At 46.2% G+C, this 22,396-nt stretch overlaps 1 protein-coding gene across 1 annotated transcript; it reads right to left on the bottom strand.

Moving 5' to 3' along the window:
- Window positions 1-617: 617 nt before the first annotated feature.
- LOC109776991 (uncharacterized) lies at window positions 618-4,429 on the bottom strand. Its single transcript, XM_020335655.4, has 2 exons — window positions 1,505-4,429; window positions 618-1,409 (listed from the first exon to the last, which is right to left on the bottom strand). Exons 1-2 carry the CDS (start codon window positions 4,101-4,103, stop codon window positions 1,021-1,023), a joined length of 2,988 nt encoding a protein of 995 aa, XP_020191244.1. The 5' UTR covers window positions 4,104-4,429; the 3' UTR covers window positions 618-1,020.
- Window positions 4,430-22,396: the final 17,967 nt, after the last annotated feature.

The raw sequence follows: 22,396 nt of genomic DNA, 5'->3' as shown, positions 1-22,396 counted from the left end.
ACTCGCACTCTTTCAAATTCAAATTTGCATGTGGGTGTGGGGTGGTTGCCCTCTTCGATGCAAACGAGACGCGGATCGTGAAAGCCAATCCAAACTCCAGCACTGTCGTCTCCAGTACACAACCGACAGCACACAAAACTGAGCGCTTTCACCACAGCAACCTGGGCTTCGAAATGAATCAAAAATAGACACGGCGGGAAACCGACACCTGTGGCTCCCAAGCCTTGAACCGCTTTGCCGACGAAAACTGTTTCTGTATGTACATGTGATACAGAAACTACAGAGAAATTCCGAGGCAGACGCCAGTGTGGATAACTCAATAATTCAATGAACAGGTTCTGCTGAATAGTCTTCATTTACTCCTCCACCCCAAGATGCAGGCAACTAAATTTCAGGAGTACGTATGTTCGATGCAATCATTTGCGATGGATGGCCCAGAATACAGAGCCAACAAAATAATTATTGTACTCCGTATTCGATTCCGTTCGAACCCATCTCTGTTCCGAGTTTGATGACCAAAATAAATAGCTGGACCCAGGAAAACCAAGTTACATGCCCGGAGATACTGTCGATGTGCAACAACCGCCACCCATACATACACATATGGGCCAGGAGCATGGAGCAAACATTTCATTTCATTTCATCGACAGAAAGCGAAAGCAACATACTACCAGTACTAATTACACACCTACATTTGGATTCCTTCCTTCCGTTGGCAAACTTTTCTTCAAGGCCATACAGACCATCTACCCTACCGGAATCAATGGCACGGCCCACAGACAGCTAGAACGACCAAGAACACCGCCGCTAGCTATAGCTATGCCCTAACTCCCACTTGTCCTCCACTGCCGACCGACCGGAGCACACATCAACTCCAGGCCACAGTGGCGATGGAGGCGTCGACAACAAGCAGTCCAGCGGTCAAAATCAGCACTGTGATTCTACTTAGGCTCTTTCTTACCCAGAGCCGAGCGAGCCATGGAAGGGGGGCAACGTGTTATGCTCTGTAGTTTACCTTACCTAGACACTGCTCCCCTGATCGGAGGTGTCGTCGTAGTAGTACGGCGACAGCTTGCCGTCCTTGTCCAGCCTCGGCCTCGCGTCGGCGCGCACCTCCTGCAGCATCTTCACCACCCTCCGCATCGCCGGGCGGTTGATCGGCAGCGAGCTCGCGCAGATGAGGCCAATGTTCAGGACCCTGCTGATCTCCTCCTTGAAGGCCATGTCGAGCCTGCTGTCCAGGACGTGCTCTACCCCTTTCTGATCAATGGTGCCGCACACCCACTTCACCAGGTCCTTCTCGCCGAACTCGGGGTCGACTGGCGGCTTCCCGGTCACGAGCTCCAGGAGCACCACGCCGAAGCTGTATATGTCGCTCTTCTCGTTGACACGGAGCGTGTACGCGTACTCTGCACAAAGAAGAACAACTTTCGATCAGACTTACATGCACGTATATCATCAAAGGACTAATAACTGAACTTGTGAAACGTTCAGGAAGTCTTACCAGGAGCAATGTAACCGCAGGAGCCAGCGATCACCGACATGGACTTGGGCGCCCGGCCAGCCATCTCCACCACCTTGGCCACACCGAAATCCGCGACGCAAGCGCTGAACTCTGCATCCAAGAGGATGTTGTTGGACTTGACATCCCTGTGGACGATCGCCGGCACGCAGTCCTGGTGCAGGTAGGACAGCCCCTCCGCTGCGTCCAGCGCAATCTTGTACCGCGTCGGCCAGTCCAGCAGACCGGCCTTGCTGCTGTGCAGCACGTCCCCGAGGCTGCCGTTGGGCATGTACTCGTAGACCAGCATCTTGGAGTCATTGTGCGTGCAGCAGCACAGGAGCTTGACGATGTTCTTGTGCCGAATCTTGCCAAGCGTCCTCACCTCGGCCTCGAAGCTGTTGTTGGCCGCAGAACCCTCGCCGGCGTTCTCGACGTCCTTCTTCGCCGCGCCGCCCCACAGCTTCTTGACGGCGACCACCTCGCCGTTGCCGAGCACCGCCTTGTACACCTTCCCGGATGCACCGCTGCCGATGACATTGTCCTCATCAAGGCAGTCCAGGATATCATGCTCGCTGAATGACACCTTGTGGAACGATGTCAGTGTCCATTTAGAGCGCTCGGCCTTCAGTTTCGCCTTGTTGAAGCTCCGGTACCTCCAGTAGAACCATGCGACGCCGGCGACCAAGACGACAGCCGCGAATATGAATATCGACCGCATCATCCAGACGATGCCAGAGTGGTTCCCTGAACTTCCTTGGGAAGCAGAGCACAAGCCGGCAATGTCTCCACACAGCCCCGGGTTGCCCAGGAAGCTGCTGCGGTATGCTTCCGTTGCATACTGGGGTGGTAGCTGACCACTGAGCTGGTTGTTGGACACGTTGAACTGGTTCAGCTTCAGGTTCTCCAGTTGAGCTGGCACTTGGCCGGTGAGACGGTTGCCGGAGAGGTCAAGGTAGTTGAGCACCGGCAAGTCACCCAGCTCCGGTGGTATGGCTCCGGTGAAGCCATTGTCGGCGAGGTTGAGCTCGCTTAGCTGCTTCCAAGAACGGATTCCCCGGAGCAACTGACCAGATAGCGAGTTGTTGTGGAGTACGAGCCGGCCGAGCTCTGCTAGGCTGCCAAGAGAGGAGGGAAGAGGCCCAGAGAGCATGTTGCCGTCCGCCGATAGCTCGTACAGCTTGGCGACCGATCCAATTTCCGAGGGGATGCTCCCGGTTAGCCGGTTGTTGGAGATAACCAGCTTGGACAGGTTGGCCGCGCCGGCGATGACTGGGGAGATCTCCCCGGCGAGCTGGTTGTCGTTGAGCTCGAGAAGCGCCAAGTGCGGCAGGCCCCAGACCGCGCCGGGCACGTCGCCATCGAGCCTGTTCTTGGACAGCCGCACCCGTCTCAGCCTATGGCACCGCCCGAGCCCCTCGGGGATGCGCCCGGTGAGCGCATTATTGAGCATCAACAGCTCCTCCAGCTCCCCGCGGTCGCATATGCCCCTTGGGATCTCGCCGGAGACGGAGTTGTCGGACAAGTCCAGGCACACCAGCGGCGTGTTCTTGCCGAGGTCGGCCGGCAGCGTGCCGTTCAGCCGGTTCGAGAACATGCGCAGCTCAACGAGCGAGGACGCCTTCGCCGCGGACTCCGGCACGGGCCCCGTGAGCGAGTTCAGGTACAGGTGCAGGCTCTCCAGCTTTGGCGCGTCGAACAGGTCATCCGGGATGGCGCCGCCGAGGCGATTCATGGAGATATCTATGCTCCTGAGCTCCGCGAGCTTGCCGAATCCCTTCGGGATTGGACCGGAGAGCGAGTTGTTGTACAGCTCGATCTGAACGGCGCTCGCCAGACCGGCAAGCTCCGGTGGTATCGGGCCGGTGAGCGCGTTCAGCGACAGGTCGAGGTCGGTGAGGTTGGCGAGCCGGCCGAGAGACGCCGGGATGGAGCCGACGAGGTTGCAGCCGGCGAGCCAGAGCACGCGCAGCGCGGTGAGGTCGCCGAGCTCGGCCGGCACCGGTCCCGGAGCGAACGGGTTGTAGGACATGTTGAGCTCCCGGAGCGTGGAGACGCGGCCGAGGAACGCCGGCACCTTGCCGCCGAGCAGGTTGTTGACGAGCGAGAGCGACTGGAGCTTCTTGAAGGTGCCGAAGGACTCCGGGATGGGCCCGGAGAAGTTGTTGGCCTCGAGGCTGAGGTAGACGAGCTCCGGGAGGTCGGCCAGCGCGTCGGGGAGCGGCCCGACGAGCGTGTTCATATACAGGTCGAGGCGCACCAGCGCCTTGCACCCGGCGACGGCCTTGGCGGCGATGTCGGGGCCGATGTAGTTCTCCCTGAGGTTGAGGGACTGGAGGCGCGGGAGGCGGCAGAGCGCGGCGGGGAAGGAGCCGCTGAGGTTGGCGCTGGGGAGCGAGACCTCCGTGACGGCGCCGTCGACGCAGAGGACGCCCGTCCAGCCGCAGGGCGTGGCGTCGCGGGGGTTCCAGTCCGCGAGCGCGGAGGCGGCGAGCGCGCGCTTGGCGTCGAGCAGGTAGAGGCCGTCCTGGTTGAGCCCGAGCGACGGGGCCACGGCATTGGCCGCGACGGCGAGCAGCAGGAGGGGGAGGAAGGCGGCCATGGTGGGCGATGGGACGGTACGGGTTGTTTGGCTGGGCGCGCTCGAGGCGTGTTGGGGTCAGACGAAGGACGGCGACATGGGCGTCGGCATTGGCGACGGCGAGTGTGTGGGGAGCGAGCTGGTGGGTGCTCTTATTGGGATGGGGATGGATGGGGGAGACGACAAGCGAACGAGTGGGGGTAGCTGAGCTGAGCAGAGCAGAGCAGGGCGGAAGCGAGCTGAGCACGCACAGTTTACTAGGCGGAGACCCGGTATCGAGTAGAGTGGGGTGGGGGGAGTGGATGGAAGCTGTCCATTTTTAAAACGTTTTCTTGGGGAGGGGAATCTCGGCGAGGAGAAGCGGATGGAGGCCCGGTAAAAAAGACATTGGGGAGACTGCCGTTTGACCTGTTTTGTTGGGGTCCGGCTCGACGCGTTTCTACTGTGGCGCGCGCCGAGATGCTGCTGTGTTTTGTCTCGGTTCGGGCCTCTGAGAAGTGGGGCCGGATGCTACCAAGCAGGAGGTTTGATCCGTCCCAGCTGGTCCTGTCGGTGAGAAATTTAGGCTGTTTACTAGTATATATTTTTTTTCAAAAACGATCAAATCTTCTGTTATAAAAAATCATCAAAACATCTCAAACACAATAAATATTACATCGAGATTTCGAGATCATCAAACGACCAACGCTACCGCCCCTAAAGCATTGGCAAGTGTTGGAATTAGGGCACCAACTGCGAATAGGAGTTGTATAGAACTCCGAAAACGCCGACACGCTATTTGTCACCGCTCCCCTACCTGGCTGGACACATTCTTATTGGCGGTCTCGTGACTCACCTCGTTGAGTACTTTGGCCTAAACTTGGAGGGAGTTGAGCACGTTCAAGGGTACACCGAGCTCAGAAGGTTATGATTGGTTGTCAATTCATAGGACCTGACAGGGAGCACGGAGGGGATCACTCTTACAAGTGCCCCATGCCCAGCTCCAATGTTGTGCCCGTTTGCTTGCCCCTACCGCAAGCTTTTTCTGTGCCGAGCGCCTAATGTGGGTGCTCTTTATTGATGAGCATAATGAGTATACTCACGTAGCAGGGTTCAGGAATGATGTTCATCCCGAGCCAGCACTTGAGTGGGACGTCGCAGCTGAGGGCGTTGCTCTCGATTGGGATGCCTGGGGAAATGCACCCCAGTATATTCCACCACCATAGCAGCATTATGGCTATGGTGGTGCGTACGTGTCTAGGGTTGAGTTTCAGCAGCTGCGGCAACAGGTTGAAGGGATCCGTACGGACCTACGTGCGACTAACAACAAAATTCACCTGCTCAATGGGAATATGCAGGCCCAGTTTGGTTTTTGGAAGCCTGGCACAACACCACCGTCGTCTAGTGGAGCATAACACATGCAGTGGCCTCATACTGCACCAGGTGGCCACGATGACGAGGACATGGACTAGAGAGAGTAGGCCAAGAGCCTAAACTTGCGGGTGCTCATCCCCTAGCTATCCATGCATGCATATATTTTTTTCATTTTTTCTTTAATTTGTCATCATGTTTATTTTCAATTTTGCATAGAAAAAATTGAGTGAACTTTGTTCTTATTTGTTGGAATCCACTTTTGCGAACCACTGTTGATACCTTAGCATGTTCCTTAATCCTAATAGGGAAAGGTGGTTTTTCAATATAAGTCGTAGGAACTACTTGATCAACATTGTAAAAGGCAGTTTCATCTTTAACTATAACCGGTTCTTTAATTTCTTCTTTAATAGGGGATGATATTTAAAGCACTTCCTTGTAAGAAGATCAACATGAGTAGCAAATGATTCACAAAAGGAGGCTACTATCTCAGAGTCAAGTCCATATTTAGTGCTAAACTTGTGAAAAGCATCGGTACTCATAAAAGATTTAACACAATCAAACTCAAGCTTAATACCCGACTCTTTACCTTCGTCGAGTTCCCAATCTTTGGAGTTGAGTTTAATTTTTGTCTAAAAGATCCCACTTGAATTCAATAGTCTTCTTCATAAAAGAACCATCACAAGAAGTATCGAGCATGGATTGATCATTACGAGAAAGCCGAGCATAAAAATTCTGAATAATAATTTCTCTTGAGAGCTCATGATTGGGCATGAATATAACATTGACTTAAGACTCCCCAAGCTAGAGCGATACTTTATCCTTCACGAGGCCAAAAATTATATATATGATTCCGATCACGATGAACTAGATGCATAGGATAAAACTTTCGGTGAAACTCGAATTTCAGTCGATTCCAATTCCAAGATCCAATATCATCGCATAGCCTATACCATGTCAATGCTTCCCCCCCCCCAAAGTTAAAGGGAAAACCTTCTTCTTAACTTTATCTTCGGGTAAACCTGCAAGTTTAAACAATGCACAAATTTCATCCACATGTATCAAATGTGTATCGGGATGCTTCGTTCCGTCTCCTGCGTAAGAATTAGCTAACAGTTGCTCTATCATACTCGAAGGAATTTCATAACTAATATTTTCAGTAGGTGCAATAGGTTGAGGGGCAACACTTTGTGCTTCCGGTTGAGGTGAAGATACCCCGAACAAACCCTTCGAAGGATTGTTTTCCATAGTAGTAAGTAACAATAAATTTCAGCACGTAATATAAAATTTTCCTTACCAATTTCCACTTACCAAGAGTGCTTCACTCCCCGGCAACGGCGCCAGAAAAGAGTCTTGATGACCCACAAGTATAGGAGATCAATCGTAGTCCTTTCAATAAGTAAGAGTGTCAAACCAACGAGGAGCGGAAGGAAATGACAAGCGGTTTTCAGTAAGGTAATTTCTGTAAGCACTGAAATTGTCAGTGATAAGTAGTTTGATAGTAAGATAATTTGTAACGAGCAAGTAACGGTAATGGTAAATAAAGTGTAGCAAGGTAGCCCAATCCTTTTTGTAGCAAAGGACATGCCAAAATGATCTCTTATAATAAGCAAAGCGTTCTTGAGGGCACATGGGAATTTCACCTAGTCACTTTCATCATGATGGTTTGATTCGCGTTCGCTTTTTGATAATTTGATATGTGGGTAGAATGGTGCTTGGGTGATGTTCTTACTTGAACAAGCCTCCACTTATGATTATCCCCCTCACAAGCATCTGTAACTACGAAAGAAGAATTAAGATAACAAGCTAACCATAGCATTAAACATATGGATCCAAATCAACCCCTCACGAAATAGCGCATAACTAGGGTTTAAGCTTCTGTCACTCTAGCAACCCATCATCTAATAACTACTCCACAATGCATTCCCTTAGGCCCAAAGATGGTGAAGTGTCACGTAGTCGACGTTCACATAACACCACTAAGGGAATCACAACATACATATCTGAAGGAAATATGCTCTAGAGGCAATAATAAAGTTGTTATTTTATATTTCCTTATTCATGATAAAGGTTTATTATTCATGCTAGAATTGTATTGATCGGAAAATTAAATAAATGTGTGAATACATAAACAAACACCATGTCCCTAGTAAGCCTCTACTAGACTAGCTCGTTGATCAAAGATGGTTAAGGTTTCTAACCATGGACATGCGTTGTCATTTGATAACGAGATCACATCATTAGGAGAATGATGTGATGGACAAGACCCATCCATTAGCTTAGCATAATGATCGTTTGGTTTTATTGCTATTGCTTTCTTCATGTCAAATACATATTCCTTCGACTATGAGATTATGCAACTCCCAGATACCGGAGGAATACCTTGTGTTCTACCAAACGTCACAATGTAACTGGGTGATCATAAATATGATCTACGGGTATCTCCAAAGGTGTTTGTTGACTTGGCATAGATCCAGATTAGGATTTGTCACTCCGAGTATCGGAGAGGTATCTTTGGGCCCTCTCGGTAATACACATCATAAGCTTGCAAGCAAATGACTAAAGAGTTACTTATGAGGTGATGTATTACAGAACGAGTAAAGAGACTTGCTGGTAACGAGATTGAACTAGGTGTAGAGATACCGGCGATTGAATCTCGGGCAAGTAACATACTGATGGACAAAGGGGATTACGTATGTTGTCATAACGGTTCGACCGATAAAGATCTTCATAGAATATGTAGGGGGCCAATATGAGCATCCAGGTTCTTCTATTGGTTATTGACTGGAGAGGTATCTCGGTCATGTCTACATAGTTCTCGAACCCGTAGGGTCCGCACGCTTAACATTCATTGACGATATAGTGTTATATGAGTTATATGATTTGGTGACCAAATGTTGTTCGGAGTCCCGGATGAGATCACGGACATGACGAGGAGTCTCTAAATGGTCGAGAGGTAAATATTGATATATAGGATGATGGTATCCGGACACCGGAAGTGTTTCGGAGAAAACCAGATAGTCATCGGAGTACCGGAGGGGGTACTAGGCACCCCCGGGAGGATAGTTGGCCTATTGGGCCATTGGAGGGGAGCACACCAGACCACAAGGGACTGGCGCACCCCCCAAGGCAGCCGTCCAAGTGGAGGAAGGAAAGGAGGGGGACTCGGCATCCCCCTTCCTTCTCCTTCCCTCCTTTCCTTCTCCTCTCCGGCAATTATGGCAGGGGCGCCACTTGGGAAGGGACCCCAAGTAGGATTCAGCCTAGTTGGGGCGCCCTCCTGGCTGCTCCCTCCTCCCCCACCTATATATATATATATATGTGGGAGGGGAGGCGCCTATCACACTAGAACACTGTCTTGGCCGTGTGCGGCGCCCCCTCCACCGTTTACACCCCCGGTCATATTTTCGTAGTGCTTAGGCGAAGCCCTGCGGAGATCACTTCACCATCACCGTCACCATGCTGTCGTGCTAACAGAACTCATCCACTACCTCACCATCTTGCTGGATCAAGAAGGCAGATGACATCACCAAGCTGAACGTGTGCTGAACGCGGAGGTGTCATACGTCCGGTACTCGATTGGTTGGATCGCGAAGAAAGTTCGACTACATCAACCGTGTTGTGAAACGCTTCCGCTTACGGTCTAAGAGGGTACGTAGACACACTCTTCCCTCTCGTTTCTATGCATCTCCTTGATAGATCTTGCGTGTGCGTAGAATTTTTTTGTTTTCCATGCAACGTTCCCCAACAGTGGCATCATGAGCCAGGTCTATGCGTAGATGATATGCACGAGTAAAACACAAAGAGTTGTGGGCGGTGATGGTCATACTGCTTAACACCAACGTCTTATTTTGATTCGGTGGTATTGTGGGATGAAGCGGCCTGGACCAACCTTACATGTCCACACATGAGACCGGTTCCACCGACTGACATGCAACTGGTTTTGCATAAAGGTGGCTGGCGGGTGTCTATTTCTCCTACTTTAGTTGAATCGAATTTGCCTACGGCCGGTCCTTGAAGAACGTTAAAACAACAAACTTGATGAATCACTATTGTGGTTTTTGCCATAGGTAAAAACGGTTCTTGCTAGAAACCCGTAGCAGCCACGTAAAACTTGCAACAACAAAGTAGAGGACGTCTAACTTGTTTTTGCAGGGTATGTTGTGATGTGATATGGTCAAGACATGATGTGATAGACGTTATTGTATGAGATGATTATGTTTTGTAATACTGGCAACCGGCAGGAGCCTTATGGTTGTCTCTTTATTGTATGAAATGCAAACGCCATGTAATTGTTTTACTTTATCGCTATGCGTTAGCAATAGTTGTAGAAGCAATAGTTGGCGAGACGACCATGACGCAACGATGGAGATCAAGGTGTCGAGCCGGTGACGATGGAGATCATGATGATGCCTTGGATATGGAGATCAAAAGCACAAGATGATGGCCGTATCATGTCACATATTTTGATTGCATGTGATGTTTATCTTTTATGCATCTTATTTTTCTTAGTACGGCGGTAGCATTATAAGATGATCCCTTCACTAAATTTCAAGGTAAAAGTGTTCTCCCCAAGTATGCATCGTTGCCAAAGTTCGTCGTTTCGAAGCACCTCGTGATGATCGGCTGTGATAGACTCTACATTCACATACAACGGGTGTAAGACAGTTTTGCACATGCAGAATACTTGGGTTAAACTTGACGAGCCTAGCATGTACAGACATGGTCTCGGAACACTAGAGACCGAAAGGTCGAACATGAGTCATATAGTAGATATGATCAACATAGAGATGTTCACCATTGATGACTACCCCATCTCACGTGATGATCGGATATGGGTTAGTTGATTCGGATCATCTATTACTTAGATAACTTGAGGGATGTTTATTTAAGTGGGAGTTCATTAGTAATTTGATTAATTGAACTTAATTTATCATGAACTTAGTCCTGATAGTATTTGCATATCTATGTTGTAGATCAATGGCCCGTGCTACCGTTCCCGTGAATTTTAATGCGTTCCTAGAGAAAGCTAAGTTGAAAGATGATGGTAGCAACTACACGGACTGGGTCTGTAACTTGAGGTTATCCTCATTGCTGCACAGAAGAATTATGTCCTTGATGCACCGCTAGGTGACGGACCTGGTGCAGGAGCTGAAGCAGACGTTTTGAACGCCTGGCAGGCTTGATCTGGTGACTACTCTATAGTTCAGTGTGCCATGCTTTACGGCTTAGAACCGGGACTTCAAAGACGTTTTGAACGTCATGTGAAGTTAATATTTCAATCAAATGCTCGTGTTGAGAGATATGAAGTCTCCAACAAGTTCTATAGCTACAAGATGGAAGAGAACAGTTCTGTCAATGAACACATACTCAAAATGTCTGGGTATTATAATCACTTAACTCAGCTGGGAGTTAATCTTGCAGTTGATTGTGTTATTGACGGAGTTCTTCAATCACTGCCACCTAGCTATAAAGGCTTCGTGATGAACTATAATATGCAGGGATGAACAAAACAATTCCCGAGCTCTTCGCAATGCTTAAGGCCCCGGAGGTAGAAATCAAGAAGGAGCATCAAGTGTTGATGGTTAACAAGACCACTAGTTGCAAGAAAAAGGGCAAGGAAAAGAAAGGGAACTTCAAGAAGAATGGCAAGCAAGTTGTACTTTATTAGATATGGTGCATTCTATAATGCCACTTACCGATTTACCACTATCATTTTGGGGTTATGCATTAGAGACAACTGCATTCACGTTAAATAGGGCACCGTCTAAATCCGTTGAGACGACACCGTATGAACTGTGGTTTGGCAAGAAACCTAAGCTGTCATTTCTTCAAGTTTGGGGATGCGACGCTTATGTCAAAAGGCTTCAGCCTGATGAGCTCGAACCTAAATCGGAGAAGTGCGTCTTCATAGATACCCTAAGGAAACAATTGGGTACACCTTCTACCACAGATCCGAAGGCAAGGTCTTTGTTGCTAAGAATGGGTCCTTTCTAGGGAAGGAGTTTCTCTCAAAAGAAGTGAGTGCGAGGAAAGTAGAACTTGATGAGATAATTGTACCTTCTCTCGAATTGGAAAGTAGCACATCACAGAAAACCGTTCCCGTGATGCCTACACCAACTAGAGAGGAAGCCAATGATAATGATCATGAAACTTCAGATCAAGTTACTACTGAACCTCGTAGGTCGACTAGAGCATGATCCGCACCAGAGTGGTACGGCAATCCTGTCCTGGAAGTCATGTTACTAGACCAAGGCGAACCTACAAACTATGAAGAAGCTATGATGAGCCCAGATTCCCACAGATGGCTTGAGGCCATGAAATCTGAGATAGGATCCACGTATGAGAACAAAGTGTGGACTTTGGCGGACTTGCCCGAGGATCGGCAAGCCATAGAGAATAAATGGATCATCAAGAAGAACACTGACGCTGATGGTAATGTTACTGTCTACAAAGCTTGACTTGTTGCAAAAGGTTTTTGACAAGTTCAAGGGGTTGACTATGATGAGACTTTCTCACCATAGCGATGCTTAAGTCCGTCCGAATCATGTTAGCAATTGCCGCATTTTATGATTATGAAATCTGGCAAATGGACATCGAAACTGCATTCCTTAATAGATTTCTTAAAGAAGAGTTGTATATGATGCAACCAGAAGTTTTTTCGTTCCTAAAGGTCCTAACAAAGTGTGTAAGCTCCAGCGTTCCATCTATCGACTGGTGGAAGCATCTCACAGTTGGAATATACGCTTTGATGAGGTGATCAAAGCATATGGTTTTATACAGATTTTCGGTGAAGCCTGTATTTACAAGAAAGTGAGTGGGAGCTCTGTAGCATTTCTGATATTATATGTAGATGACATATTGTTGATTGGAAATGATATATAATTTCTGGATAGCATAAAAGGATGCTTGAATAAGAGTTTTTCAATGAAAGACCTCGGTGAAGCTGCTTATATATTCGGCATCAAGATCTATAGAGATAGATCGAGACGCTTAATAGGACTTTCACAAAGCACATACCTTGACAAAGTTTTGAAGAAGTTCAAAATGGATCTATCAAAGAAAGGGTTCTTGCCTGTGTTACAAGGTGTGAAGTTGAGTCTGACTCAAAGCCCGACCACTGCAAAAGATAGAGAGAAAATGAAAGTCATTTCGTATGCCTTAGCCATAGGTTCTAGCATGTATGCTATGCTGAGTACCAGACCTGATGTGTGCCTTGCCATAAGTTTGGCAGGGAGGTACCAAAGTAATCCAGGAGTGGATCACTGGACAGCGGTCAAGAACATTCTGAAGTACCTGAAAAGGACCAAGGATATGTTTCTCGTTTATGGAGGTGACAAAGAGCTCGTCATAAATGGTTACGTCGATGCTAGCTTTGACACCGATCCAGATGCCTCTAAGTCACAAACTGGATATGTATTTATATTGAATGGTGGAGCTGTCAGTTGGTGCAGTTCCAAGTAGAGCGTCGTGGCGGGATCTACGTGTGAAGCGGAGTACATAGCTGCTTCGGAAGCAGCAAATGAAGGAGTCTAGATGAAGGAGTTCATATCCGATCTGTGTGTAATACCTAGTGCATCAGGTCCAATGAAAATCTTTTGTGACAATACTGGAGCAATTGCCTTGGCCAAGGAATCCAGATTTCACAAGAGAGCCAAACACATCAAGAGATGCTTCAACTCCATTCGTGAACAAGTCAAGGATGGAGACATACAAATTTGCAAGATACATATGGATCTGAATGTAGCAGACCCGTTGACTAAGCCTCTTCCGCGAGCAAAACATGATCAGCACCAAGACTCCATGGGTGTTAGATTCATTACAATGTAATCTAGATTATTGACTCTAGTGCAAGTGGGAGACTGAAGGAAATATGCCCTAGAGGCAATAATAAAGTTGTTATTTTATATTCCCTTATTCATGATAAAGGTTTATTATTCATGCTAGAATTGTATTGATCGGAAACTTAAATACATGTCTGAATACATAAACAAACACCGTGTCCCTAGTAAGCCTCTGCTAGACTAGCTCGTTGATCAAAGATGGTTAAGATTTCCTAACCATGGACATGTGTTGTCATTTTATAACTCGATCACATCATTAGGAGAATGATGTGATGAACAAGACCCATCTGTTAGCTTAGCATAATGATCGTTCAGTTTTATTGCTATTGCTTTCTTCATGTCAAAAATATATTCCTTCGACTATGAGATTATGCAACTCCCGGATACTGGAGGAATACCTTGTGTTCTATCGAATGTCACAACATAACTGGGTGATCATAAAGATGCTCTACAGGTATCTCCAAAGGTGTTTGTTGAGTTGGCATAGATCGAGATTAGGATTTTTTACTCCGAGTATCAGAGAGGTATCTTTGGGTCCTCTAGGTAATACACATCATAAGCTTGCAAGCAAATAACTAAAGAGTTACTTACGAGGTGATGTATTACAGAACGAGTAAAGAGACTTGCCGGTAACGAGATTGAACTAGGTATAGAGATACCGACGATTGAATCTCGGGAAAGTAACATACCGATGGACAAAGAGAATTACGTATGTTGTCATAACGGTTCGACCGATAAAGATTTTCGTAGAATATGTAGGAGCCAATATGAGCATCCAGGTTCTGCTATTGGTTATTGACCTGAGAGGTATCTAGGTCATGTCTACATAGTTCTCGAACCCGTAGGGTCCACACGCTTAATGTTCATTGACGATATAATGTTATATGAGTTATATGATTTGATGACAGAATGTTGTTCAGAGTCCCGGATGAGATCATGGACATGACGAGGAGTCTCAAAATGGTCGAAAGGTAAAGATTGATATATATAGGACGATGGTATTCGGACATCGGAAGTGTTTCGGAGAAAACCGGATAGTCATCGGAGTACTGAAGGGGGTACCGGGCACCCCCGGGAGGATAGTGGGCCTATTGGGCCATTGGAGGGGAGCACACCAGCCCACAAGGGGCTGGCACACCCCCAAGGTAGCCGGCCAAGTGGGAGGAAGGAAAGGAGGGGGACCCGGCCTCCCCCTTCCTTCTCCTTCCCCCCTTTCCTTCTCCTCTCTGGCAATTATGGTAGGGGGCGCCACTTGGGAAGGGACCCCACGTAGGATTCGGCCTACTTGGGGCGCCCTCCTGGCTGCTCCCATCTCCCCCACCTATATATATGTGGGAGGGGAGGCGCCTAGCACACCAGAACATTGTCTTAGCCGTGTGCGGCGCTCCCCTCCACCGTTTACACCCCTGGTCATATTTTCGTAGTGCTTAGGCGAAGCCGTGCGGAGATCACTTCACCATCACCGTCACCATGCCATCGTGCTGCCGGAATTCATCCACTACCTCACCATCTTGCTGGATCAAGAATTCGGAGGACGTCACCGAGCTGAACGTGTGCTGAACGCGGAGGTGCCGCACGTTCGGTACTCGGTCGGTTGGATCGCGAAGAAAGTTCAACTACATCAACCGCATTGTTAAACGCTTCCGCTTACGGTCTACGAGGGTACATATACACACTCTCCCCTCTCGTTGCTATGCATCTCCTTGATATATCCTGCGTGTGCGTAGAATTTTTTTGTTTTCCATGCAACGTTCCCCAACTATATCATCAAAATATCGAACGAATATCAAATTCACATGATTACTTGCAAAATGACCTCTCTTGTGGCCTCAAGAACAAAGGAAACTACTCACAAATAATATTCATGCTCAAGATCAGAGGGACATTAAATAGCATAATGGATCTGAACATATAATCTTCCACCAAATAAACCATCTAGCACCAACTACAAGATGTAATCAACACTACTAGTCACCCACAGGTACCAGTCTGAGGTTCTGGTTCAAAGATCGAACACAAGAGATGAACTTGGGTTTGAGATGAGATGGTGCTTTTGAATATGTTGATGAAGATTGGCCTCCAAAGATGAGACGGTTGTTGGTGATGATGATGGCTCCGGTTCCCCCCCCTGAAGGGAAGTTCCCCCTGCGAATCGCTTCGCCAGAGGGCAAAAGTGCTCCTGCCCAATTTCTGCCTCAAGAAAGCGGCGCTCCATCCCGAAAGTCCTCTCCTATTTTTCTCTAGGTCAAAAGACCTTATATACCATAAGATGGGCACCAGAGGGGGGCCAGGGTGCCCACTACCCATCAGGGCGCGCCTGGAGGGGGTGGCTCGCCCTGGTGCCTTGTGGGCACCTGGGTGCCCCCTCTGGTAGTTATTTTCTCCAATATTTATTATATATTCCAAAATAATTCTCCGTAAAATTTCAGCTCATTTGGAGATGTGCAGGATAGGTATCTCTGACATAGCTTTTTCAGGTCCAGAATTCCAGCTGCCGGTATTCTCCCTCTTTGTATAAACCTTACATATTATGAGAAAAATGCATTAGAATTACTCCAAAAAGTGTTATAATGCATAAAAAACACTATAAATAGCAATAGGAAAACATGATGCAAAATGGACGTATCATCCACTTGCCAGTGTTTACCAATGGCGAAGTCTGTTCTGTGGGGCCATCGACATATTCATCCATGTCTGTGGCCTCGTCGTAGTCTAGCATGTCGGTTAAGTCATCGACCATGGCGACTAGGTGGGTGGTGTGCGGGATGTAAGTTTCCCGGTCATCGGCTTTAAGTCTGATCTTATCATAAACCTAAGTCTTGCCGTCTGAGATTGACATACTCTGGATACGATCAAGCATCTCATTCAGGTAAGATAGTTCTTCGGGGTTCATGGCCTAGCTATAAGCGGGGCTGACTCCAGGTATGCCCGTCGCATAGTTCGGCGCGGAGTGGATCCGAGTGCGATTCTAGATCCTGCGTCGGGGCCATCGATCCTTCTGTCGATCTCACAGCGGAACTCTCAATGAAAGCACTAGTGTCGATGTGAAAACCGGCAGACCTCGGGGTAGGGGATCCTGATAACTGATATGTCTCCAACGTATCTATAATTTATGAAGTATTCATGCTGTTATTTTATCATTCTTGGATGTTTTACAATCATTTATGGAAACTTTACATCATTTTTTGGGACTAACCTATTGACCCAGTGCCTAGTGGCAGTTGCTGTTTTCAATGATGAGCATGATTGCAATGTTGTTAGTATGAATTCTTTGAATATCCATGACGCTAATGATATGCAAAGCCATAAGCTTGGGGATGCTATGTTTGATGAAGATGATATTTTTTGTCCCCCAAGTTTTGATGAGAAAAAAATTATGATGAAAGCATGCCTCCTATTTATGATGATTATATTGATGAAAGTGGATTTGGAGAGGTCATGACTTTGTTTGTGATGATTCCACTATGTTGGAAGATGTCACAATTGATTATGACAACAAAGTTCCTATCTATGATGATTATGGTGATGACATGTATGCTATAAAGAATAATGATAACCATGAAACTTGTCATCATGATTTTAATTTTCAATCCCATGATAGTTATTTTGTTGAGTTTGCTCCCACTACTATTCATGAGAATAAATTTGCTTATGTGGAGAGTAATAAATTATTCTGAATCATGAAAAGAATGATTTATGTGATAGCTATATTGTTGAATTCATTCATGATGCTACTTAAAATTATTATGAGAGACGAACATATGCTTTTACACATTGCAATAATATCAAGTTTCCCCTCTATGTGTTGAAAATCTTGAAGTTATGCATGTTTTGCCTTCCTATGCTAGTTGATTCTTGATCCCATAAATTGTTTTCTCACAAAATCCCTATTCATAGGAAGTGGGTTAGACTTAAATGTACTTGCCATGTGCTTCATGATTGTCTTGTTATGTTTCAATTCTTATCTTTTATGCGAGCATCATTGAAATCATCGTGCCTAGCTAAACGGCATTAAAGAAAAGCGCTTGTTGGGTGACAACCCAACACTTTTACCTACTGTTTTTGTGTGTTCACATGATTGTGCTACTATATTGATCATGTTTTATTGCTTTTGTTTCAATAAAGTGCCAAGTAAAGCCTTTGGGATCATGTTGGGTGATAGTTGATTTGATCTTGCTGAAAAACAGAAACTTTTGAGCTCACAAAAATAATTCTCATTTTCAACAGAAGAGTGATTTTGAGTTGATTCTTTTTGCATAAGATTAATATACAAATTTCTCACGTGGTGCAATTAGTTTCATAATTTTTGGAGTAGCATAAGTATGGTTTGAGTACAGATTACTACAGACTGTTCTGTTTTTGACAGATTCTGTTTTCAATGCATAATTTGCTTGCTTTCTAGTTTCTATGGCTTATATTGCTCAATAGAAATTGTGGTAATGATATGCTACAGTAGTAATTGTGTAGAAACAATTATGAATATTGTCTTTGAAAGTACCAAAGTGAAATGGTTTGCTCTTTATCATACTAACCTATCTCACAAAGTTCCGTTAAGTTTTGTGTGATTGAAGTTTTCAAGTTTTGGGTGAGATATCGATATGAGGAGAATAAGGAGTAACAAGACCCTAAGCTTGGGGATTCCCGAGGCACCCCAAGGTAATATTCAAGGAATATCCAAGCAACTAAGCTTGGGGATGCCCCGGAAGGCATCCCCTCTTTCGTCTTCAACATTATCGGTAACCTCACTTGGAGCTATGTTTTCATTCGTCACATGATATGTGTTTTGCTTGGAGCGTCAATTTACCTTTTTAAGAATTTTCTTGCTGTTATTTATAATAATGTTTTGCATCTTTTATTTCAATAAAAGTGGCATTGATAGCATTTGCCATGCTTATATTGCAAGTATACTTGTTGCTGTTTGAAAACAGAAAGTTTATCGATGTTGCAAAAATTCCCGACGAAAGTTAGAAAGTGATAAAATGTTGAAACTTTTTGCATAATAAGCTCTGATAAATTTTCTACAATGTGGTAGAATTTCATAACTTTTGTAGTTGAATAAGTATTGATACTCTTGCATTCTTGACAGACTGTATTGTTTTGGCAGATTGCTGTTATGTTTGCATTGTTTGCATATGCTTGCTTGTTTAATGAATCTATTTGAGGATAGGAGTATTAAATATGCAGAGGCATTTAGTATGCAATGTTGAATAATAATTTTAGTGATTTTCTACAGTAGAGAATGATAAGGTTTTTGTATTGGTTTATACTAACTTATCTCACGAGTTCTTGTTGAGTTTTGTGTGGATGAAGCTTTTGAGATTTAGTAAAACCGTGATATGAGAAGAATTAAGGAGACACAATAGCTCAAGCTTGGGGATGCACAAGGCATCCCAAGATAATATTCAAGAAGTCTCAAGCATCTAAGCTTGGGGATGCCCCGGTAGGCATCCCACCTTTGTTCATCAACAATTATCGGTTAGTATTGGTTGATCCTAAGTTTTTGCTTCTTCACATGATGTGTGCTATCCTTGGAATGTCATTTTATTTTGTTTTGTTTGCTGTTTTAATAAAATACTTAGATCTGAAAGTTTTAAATAAGAGAGAGTCCTCAATTAGCTACCCATTTACTTAACTACTCGTTTGATCTTCACTTTTATCTTTTTGGAGTAGTTTGTCATTTGCTCTTGTGCTTCACTTATATCCTATGAGCAAATTGTTGAAAAAATTGAATGTCATGAAGTTGAAATCATATCATGCCTAGTGGTAGACTCACATTGGGTTTAGAAAGTGAAATCTTTTGAGGCTTGACAATCACAATATTGGTCATAGAAGCAATTCACGAATAATTAGTATAAGGAAGAGAACTTTCACATGCAAAATACACTATCCTAGAAATCTTTTGTGATTGTGAGCCCCCATCAAAATATTATATGCCAAAATTGTTGACGTTGGATAAGGAAGACAACGTAATGATTTATGTTTGTTCATATTCACATAGAAGTCATATTGTCATAGATCCTTCAACATGTGGTGCTTGCCCCCGATCTTTGCTAGCCAAAAATTCCGCACTAAGTAGAGATACTACTTGTGCATCCAAAAACCCTTAAACCCAAATCTTATCTTCAAGAGTCCACCATACCTACCTAAGGATTGAGCAAGATACTTCAAGTAAGTTGTCATAGGTGCAATAAGGCAATAAAAATTGCTTCTAAAAGTGCTAGATCATTTAGTGTAAGAGAAAATTGAGCGTTGTACGAACTTATGATGGCAAAGCAATAAAAGCGACGGACTGCATAATAAAGGTTGTTATCATAAGGGGCAATATAATGTGACGTTCTTTTGCACTAAGGGATTGAGCATACAAACAAATAAGCGCATGGAAACCTCTGCTTCCCTCTGCGAAGGGCCTATCTTTTACTTTTCAGTATTTACTTTTATGCAAAGAGTCAAAGTTATTCTCTTTATTCCTTTTTATTTTTCTCTTTTGGCAAGCATGTGGTGAGGAAAGATCTAGGCACATATGTCCAATTGAATATGGGTAGCATGAGGTATTATTGTTGACATCACCCTTGAGGTGAATACGTTGGGAGGCAGAACAATAAGCCCCTATCTTTCTATGTGTCCGGTTGAAACGTTTTGCTCATGTGTGTGCGGTGAGTGTTAGCAATCATAGAAGACTATATGATAGTTGAGTATGTGGAGCTCTTACTTAAACTCCGTTGAATAAGTTGAATTGCAATTGCTTGGTGACTAAGAACATAGGTTGTTGAGTTTCAAGAGAGTTCATTGTTTGAACCTTAACATGTGAATTGGTTGCTACTATAACATGAGAAGTTTTATAAGAAAGATTGCTGTTATGATGCTAGGAAAAGTGATTGAAATTATCATTGATAAAACTTATGCACTTTGCTAGCATTCACACTTCATAAATTATTTATTTTATCATTTACCTACTCGAGGACGAGTAGGAATTAAGCTTGGGGATGCTGATACGTCTCCAACGTATCTATAATTTATGAAGTATTCATGATGTTATTATTGGGGAATGTAGTAATTTCAAAAAAATTCTTACGCACACGCAAGATCATGGTGATGCATAGCAATGAGAGGGGAGAGTGTTGTCCACGTACCCTCGTAGACCGAAAGCGGAAGCGTTATGAAAACGCGGTTGATGTAGTTGTATGTCTTCACGATCGACCGATCCTAGTACCAAATGTACGGCACCTCCGCGATCTGCACACGTTCAGCTCGGTGACGTCCCACGAACTCACGATCCAGTAGAGCTTCGAGGGAGAGCTTCGTCAGCACGATGGCGTGATGACGGTGATGATGAAGCTACCAGCGCAGGGCTTCTCCTAAGCACTACGACGATATGGCTGAGGTGGATTATGGTGGAGGGCGGCACCGCACACGGCTAAAAGATCAATGATCAACTTGTGTCTATGGGGTGCCCCCTGGCCATGTATATAAAGGATGGAGGGAGGAGGAGGCCGGCCCTCATAGGGCGCGCCCAAAGTGTGGAGTCCTACTAGGACTCCCTAGTCCTAGTAGGATTCCACCTCCCACATGGAATAGGAAAAAGGGAAAGGGGGAAGGAGAAGGAAGGAAGGGGCGCCCCCTTTCCCTAGTCCAATTCGGACCAGTTGTCGTAGTTCTAAGACTGACAGTAGAAGAGGGGGGTTAGGTATGGAGAGGCAAGATCCTAGCTATGGTGAAGTTGTACACGCGAGTTTACGAGTTCAGGCCCTTCTCGGAGGAAGTAATAGCCCTACGTCTTGGAGCCCCGAGGCGGTCGATTGGATTATGCGTGTGAATATTACAGGGAGTGTGAACCCTTGTCCCAGAGGAGGGGGGTGGCTTATATAGAGTGCGCCAGGACCCCAGCTCCCCTCCGTTATAGGGGTTCAATGTACATAAATGTAGGGCGTTACTGGTAACGCCAGCAATAAGTGTTACAAATGACTTTAAAGACTACGGAGTGAATGCCTGACCGTTGCTGTGCTGGGCGACTCCTGATCTTCAATAGGTCGAGTGGTTCTTTATATGGTCGAGTGATCACAGGAAGGACAGATCTCCGAGTGGTTGATCAGTCGAGTGGATAGCACTCGACGCCTTGGCAGGGCCCTTCCTGTTGCCTTTTAGGTTTCTTTGCTTCTTTGATAATGACCCTGGATAGGGCTTATAGGTCAGGCCTATGACCCTACCCCAGGTCTATGTCATCGTCATTAGCCCCCGAATGGATTGAGGTCCGAGTGAAAGAAGGTTGAAGTTGATCTCACTTCGACTCTTATGTTTCACAGCTTTCCATGTTTGCTCAAAGGCTAATGTTGGAACTTCGGCCTTGTTTCAGTCGCCTTGATCAATTCAAAAGTTGCCGATTGGATTTACAACGTCATCCGCCAAGTGTTGTTTTGGTGCGCTGAACCTTTGGCGCGATTGATTGCAGCATATCCCAGATTTCACGATATTTGAAATTTCGGGGAAGCGCGCGGGACGGGACGTGCCGAAGTAAACGGGATGGATAAACAGGGGCGCCTCGATCTTCGCGCCACCTTTTTCACCACGTACGACGCGCGCGACTGTTTTGGGATTTGATAAGATCGCCTGGACCCACACGTCAGCCACTCGGAAGCGGCCCTTTATAAGACGACGGAGCCGAGGCACCGGTACTATTCGCGTCTGTTTCCACTCTTCCTCCTCCGCTTCCCCACGACATCCAGCTCCTCTGCTCTCGACGCCATCGCCCCGCCACCATGGTGAAGGACAAGACGGCGGCGTTGGAACGCGCGAAGAAGATGGCGGGGGCGGCGAAGGGAAAGAAGCTGAATCGCGGGTCATCGTCGCGCTCGACGCTGCCGCCAGGTTGGATCCAAGGCGATTTGATGCGGTCTTCGCTCTGGCAGGAAGATGTGGACAAGCTGGCGGAGTCCGGGCTGATCGCCAAGGGCGCAGCAAGGCTGTCGGGGGGCGAGATGGCGCCGCAGCCCCGACCTGGTGAGTGCGTACTACTCGCCACCCATGTCGACCGGGGTTTTTCGCTTCCTCCGCATGCCTTCTTCAGGGGATTCTTGAACTTCTTTGGTGCCCAACTCCACCATTTTTCTCCCAATACCATCACAT

Source organism: Aegilops tauschii, chromosome 3 (genome assembly GCF_002575655.3).
Source record: "Aegilops tauschii subsp. strangulata cultivar AL8/78 chromosome 3, Aet v6.0, whole genome shotgun sequence".
In the NCBI taxonomy this organism is placed as follows: Eukaryota; Viridiplantae; Streptophyta; class Magnoliopsida; order Poales; family Poaceae; genus Aegilops; species Aegilops tauschii.
The sequence above is the reverse complement of the archived record's forward strand: the minus strand, read 5'-3'. Positions and strand labels throughout refer to the sequence as shown.